General features: G+C 54.3%; 1 protein-coding gene across 1 annotated transcript; it reads right to left on the bottom strand.

The window, feature by feature from the left end:
- Window positions 1–1,024: 1,024 nt before the first annotated feature.
- On the bottom strand, window positions 1,025–4,734 carry SOX1 (SRY-box transcription factor 1). Its single transcript, XM_074329531.1, has one exon. The coding sequence runs from the start codon at window positions 3,890–3,892 to the stop codon at window positions 2,726–2,728; it is 1,167 nt and encodes a 388-aa protein (XP_074185632.1). The 5' UTR covers window positions 3,893–4,734; the 3' UTR covers window positions 1,025–2,725.
- Between the last annotated feature and the right edge of the window lie 1,013 nt (window positions 4,735–5,747).

The raw sequence follows: 5,747 nt of genomic DNA, 5'->3' as shown, positions 1-5,747 counted from the left end.
TAATTTTTACTCCCATTACCCCTTGTTGTTTTTAAATGGAGTCATTAAAGAATTTGTTTTTCTCCCTGTCATTTATTCAACAAAACGAATTCGCTGAATTTCAGAAATTCCTATTTTAAGATTTTCCTGGGTTTTTAACAAAAGTAGCTTGGGGCACCATGGCATTGAATAGTTTCGCTGACTATGTATGAGGCACATACAACAAAAATGCCAAACTATAAGTCCACCTTCCAGGAAACCAATGGACAGCTCTGCCTGGAGTTCCTGGAATACTGCAAACTTTTTATAGTTTGAAACATTTCAAGCGTGACCCACATTACTAATATGTGTGATGAGCTAACACTTACATGCCGAGAGTTGAGAATAGATACAAACTTGGACATACACATAAGTGAGTATGGCCACACATGTCCGCCACTTTAGTAAGTGCAGGAATATGTTGAGATTGGGAATTAGCAAAATAACTGAAGAGAATCCATTTAACTCTGTATTTCAGAGTAAATGTGGCCTCAAACTGGCTAGTGAGTTAACAGAGCATTACAGCATTTCCCAAAGCATCTCCCAGAGGGGACTGTGTGTGGCAACCCACATACATCCAAACACTTTTAGGATCCACTGATTCACAAAGGATCTGATTGCTAAAGCAGAAAAAAAAGGGGGGGACTTTATTATCTTGTTGGGAAGAAGCAGTTGACACCTTTTTTGAAATTTTTGCAATCACTTTAAGGAATAAGTGGTTTAAGCAAAATTATCAAAATGACTCCAAAAAATTACACATCAATTGTCAGGTTAGCATTTTACTTAAAGCTATTCTCAAATGCAGGCTGAATTTGGTTCTCATTAACCCACTAGCATAGGCCCATTTTTGAATGGATAGTCTATACTCATTCCAAGACAAGAAAAGATGTTGAGAAAATGAGGGGTTGATGAAATCAACATATTTTGATCTGGGTTAAAGGGTTTTTTTCAAAATATAATTTCACTTTTATGTTGTGACTAATTTCAAAATGTATTTGCTACAGTATAACTTTCAAATGCAATATTTAATGCTGTCAGATTACTTGAAGACAAAGTTTTACAGAAAACTTTAAATTCCAGAAAAAAACTGCAATGTACCAATTAAACACCTAGAAAAAATATAATTAAAAAATTTAAAGCATCAAACAACCTCAGATCTCATCAAGAATAATAAACACCGCATTTTGCATTCACGTCGGTTAGCAACTTGCATCCCAGTTCACGCGGGGTTAAGGGGGTGGCCGATTTTGTGTATGTGTGAAAATCCAACAAAATTATTTTGCTCTTTCCCAAGGAAAAATAAGCCCGAGGGAAGGCTGAGGAGCGATGGAGGGGGATCGGTTACAGTACATTTTGGTTCAGAGATTGTGTTTCCGTGAGCCAAATCCGGATAAATTCCACCTGCAATCTTTTTAATTGCAGGGGAATAGGGGGCACCCGTGCCCCTTCCGTGGTCTTTGTCATCCAGCCTTGGACTGGTCCCGCCATTAGGGTTTTCTCTCCTGGCGGCGCAGATCCCGGGCCAGCTGGATGACGCAAAGCCCACAGCAAGGAATCGCAAAACCCGCAGTGTCGGCTCTCAGATGAAAACTCACCAAAGGGCCACAGTATAAAACGATGTTTTTGTAATTATTTCTCATTCTGTATTAACACTGTAAATTCTACAAAATAATCTATAGATTTTAACTTCCTTCCCTTCCACTGAATGAAGCTCCGTGACAATCGTATTCTCTCCCCTGGGGTTCCCTCTCTTTCAGTCCATGCTGATTTCTCCTTCAGATTTACTAATTATATTTTGAGCTCATAAAACATGCATATAAAATCAGCACGTTTCAAATTTATGGGAAAAAAACGACTTTTCTCTCTCTTAAATTTATTGACTCAAAACTCGATGCATTTTTAAAGGGAGGGTGTCTTTTTCGTTTTTTAGAAGAAAAGGCTTTTTAGGAAACTATGTACATAAATCTGAATCTCCCTCCCCACGCCGAAACGCCTAAAAATAAAAATTTTACAATGCATTTACAAGAAATAATTACAAAACAACAAAAAAAAATTGAAATGCTCAGATACAGAAAAGTTTTACAAAACCCAGAATATAACGCTGCTGTCTGAAAGGGGTGGAAGGATCTTTCTGTATAAATTAACAAACCAATCCAAAAAAGCGGTAACAACTACAAAAAAACTTCTAAGTGTTTGGATCTGCCTTACTACATCGATAACAAATGAGAACAGCTCCCAGCACTGGGTCCCGGGAAACCAAAGCCATCAGGAAGCAATGCAAGATGACAGTGAGCGCGCCGGCGGGATAGAAAAGTTGGAGTCGCCTCTTGCTTGATTTGGTCTTTGTGTCCCCTTCAGCAAAGAAACGCTATCTGCCTCCTCCGTAGATGATAAATACTGTACAAAAAGTCTCAAGTAAACACCGAAGTTCAGTCTAAAACGCACGACTTTGTCCGCGCCTAGCGGTCCCTAGGAGCTCCCGGAAAGGCGAATGGGGGGGAGGGGGCTGATGTGTGTGTGTGTGTGTGTGTGTGTGTGTGTGTGTGTGTGTGTGACCTAGTGTTTGTCGCCAGTGTTTTCCTTTTTACAAGAACGTGGAAATGGCTGTACAAAAGCAAGGCTACGCCTGGCCAGGCCGGGCGCCCGGGGCGGGCCTCACGCTTCTCGTCGTGCATCCCCGGTGCGGGCCACAGAGTCCCCCGCGTCCCTAGATGTGCGTCAGGGGCACCGTGCCGTTGACGCCCGCGCCCGCGCCCTGGTAGTGCTGCGGCAGCGAGTGCAGCCGGCTCTGCGCCGCGGCGGCTGCGGCCGCCGCCGGGTCTCCACCCTCGCCCGCCGGCAAGTACATGCTGATCATCTCGCGCAGGTCCCCGGGGCATGGCGCCCGCGAGTGAGCCGGGGCTGGCGGGCTGCCGCTGGGCTCCGACTTGACAAGCGAGCCGAGAGCGCCCAGGGCGCCCGACGACGCGGCCGCTGCCGCCGCCGCCGCCGCCACGGCTGAGTTCTGATGCGCACCGCCCGCAGCGGCGGCAGCGGCGGCCGCGGCGCCGTAGGGGAGGCCGCCGTAGCCAGAGGGCGAGGCGCTCATGTAGCCCTGCGAGTTGGAGATGGGGCTGTACTGCAGCGCGCCCATGTCGTAACGGTGCATCGGCTGCGGGTTGTGCGGGTGCGCGTGCGGGTGGTGCGGGTGAGGGTGCGCAGGGTGCGCGTGCGGGTGCGCGCCGCCCGCGCCCGGGTGCTGCCCGTAGGCCAGCTGTGCCTCCTGCATCATGGCAGCGGCGGCGGCGGCCGCCGCCACAGAGCCGGGGTAGGCGCCGTTGGCCCAGCCGTTGACGTGCGCGTAGCCGCCGCCCGCCGCGCCACCCGGGCTCTCAAGGCGCTGGCCCACGGCCGCCGCGCCCACACCCACGCCCATGGCCACGGCCGCGCCGCCGCTGCCCGCACCAGCAGCTAGCAGCCCGCCGGCCAGCGAGTACTTGTCCTTCTTGAGCAGCGTCTTGGTCTTGCGGCGCGGTCGGTACTTGTAATCCGGGTGCTCCTTCATGTGCAGCGCGCGCAGCCGCTTGGCCTCGTCGATGAATGGCCGTTTCTCGGCCTCGGACATGACCTTCCACTCGGCACCCAGGCGCTTGCTGATCTCCGAGTTGTGCATCTTGGGGTTCTCCTGGGCCATCTTGCGTCTCTGCCCGCGGGACCACACCATAAAGGCGTTCATGGGCCGCTTGACCCGGTCCTGGTTGGCCTTGGCGCCCCCTCCGCCGCCGCCGCCGCCGCCGCCCCCGCCGCCGCCCGCCCCGGCCGGGCCTGACAGGTTCGTGGGGGCCTGGGCGCTGCCAGGCGAGTGCAGGTCGGTCTCCATCATCATGCTGTACATTGGGGCGGCTCGCGGGTTCACCGGCACCGCGCGGAGAGGGCCTGGAGCATAGACGGTTGGGGGGCGGGGAGACGGAGGGGGGCTCAAACAGAGCGAGACTTGGGGGTGGGTGTGTGGGGAGAGGTCTTAGCAGAGAGAAGAAGGGGAGAGGTGGAGGTAAAAACAACAAAAAAAGATGCAAAACACACGCACTCAGCGCCCGTCCGGCTCACAGGTGGAAAGTTTCTCCTCGTGCACAAACCACTTGCAAAAGAGGCTAATGGCCGGAGTCGCCGTCCTCGCCGCCGCCGCAGCCGGGTCGCCCTCGGCAGAGCGGTACAAACAGGTGCAGTCGTGGCCAAGTTGCAGGTCCACTTTTCGGGACGAGAGTGATTCGCGGGGCCGGGTCCGGGGCTCGCCGCCGCCTCCTCGCCGGCAGCCGCTGCGCGCTGCCTCCTTTCTCCTGCACTTGGTCCTCAGCGGCCTCCAACTCCGGGGCTGCAACTTCTAGCAGGACGGCGCGCCGCGTGCGCTGGGTGTGTGCGGGTCCCAGGTGCCTGGCGGGGAGCGAGGCGCCGAGGGGGGAGCGGAGGGGACGCCGGGGGGCGTTACGGTGCAGCAGGGGAGGGGGGCCGGGGGCAGCCTAGGGAGCGCAGGCGCGCAGAGAGGGCCAGGAAGCCGGGGCAGCCGAGCCGGGGACGGGCTGCCCGCTGCCTGCGAAGGGCTGTGGGCTGGGAGCGGAGGCGCACACGGGGCCGACGGCGCGCGGGGCCCAGCAGCCATACGCCGGGCCCGGGCTGCCATTAAATGAGCGCGCCGCGGCCAATGGGAGCTGGCGGCGGCGGTGATTTGCATGGCGCGCTGGCGAGTGACGTGGGGAGGGAGTAGACACAGTGGGCGCGGGCGGCGGAGCGGGGAGGAGGGGAGGAAGGAGGGGGGAGAAGGGGCAGGAAGGAGAGGGGGAAGGAGGCCCGGGAGGGGGGTCACAGCCACGCTGGTTCCTGAGCGCGCGCGACGGCGGCGAACCCCGAGCTCACCCTCGATTCTCCCCGCCCGCGCGCTCGGAACGATTAACTACAGAATTTAAAAGCTAGACGAAGGAAGACTCATTCGGGGAAGAGGGGGAGGGGGGAAAGGAATACAGCCCCCAGCCAGGTTTAACTGAGCGCCACCGAGACCCTGCAACTCCTCTGTATCCAGCCCGCCAACTCTGCGCCTTCAAGGGAGGGGAAAGTTGGGGCTGAGGCAGGAACCTTTACCTCAGCTCGGCCCGAGGGCTAGAAAGGAGGGGTGCGATCTTGGGAGCAGGTATCCCCTGCGAGGTTAGGCAGCTCAGTCCCCCTCGCCTTTCTATGGATGCGTGCTTCACCGCCGCGTGTGCTGAAGTTCTCCAGTGCCCCCTCTCGTAGGCAAGGCCTTCACAGTCCAGGCCTCAATAATTCCCGTAACAGCGGAGCATTTGTGTCGGGCTTGGCTCCATAGCTTCTTTTAGCATCAGCCCTGAACTTTTTTTTGTTTTTTGTTTTTTTTGTTTTTTGGAGGCGAGTCCTTTAATGAGTTTAGGTGTTACAATCCCTCTTCCCAATTTGGCTTCTTCCTCCTAAAAAGGCATTTCTAGGAAGATCGAAAACAAAATCCATCTGGAATCTAATTACTCAACAATAGTTGAAAAAGTTTAAAATCGCGCAAGCATGATGTAGCCCGCGCTCTTCTGGAGCGCATCTTCCACAAGCTGTTTGCCTAAGAAATGCGAAAACTACGTGAGCGAAGCGAGGCTCCCCTGAAACCGATTCGGAAAAGTAGGGGCCTGGAGCGACAGGTGCTGTTTTCCTGCATTATGCAAACGAAAGGCCTGGTTCCTGGAATGACTAAGGCA

Source organism: Rhinolophus sinicus, linkage group LG04 (assembly GCF_036562045.2).
Source record: "Rhinolophus sinicus isolate RSC01 linkage group LG04, ASM3656204v1, whole genome shotgun sequence".
In the NCBI taxonomy this organism is placed as follows: domain Eukaryota; kingdom Metazoa; phylum Chordata; class Mammalia; order Chiroptera; family Rhinolophidae; genus Rhinolophus; species Rhinolophus sinicus.
Note: the sequence above shows the minus strand (reverse complement) of the source record. Positions and strands in the feature narration are given on the sequence as shown.

Excerpts from the sequence above, each read along its gene's own strand:
- SOX1 (XM_074329531.1), bottom strand. The coding sequence starts at position 3,892 with ATGTACAGCATGATGATGGAGACCGACCTGCACTCGCCTGGCAGCGCC.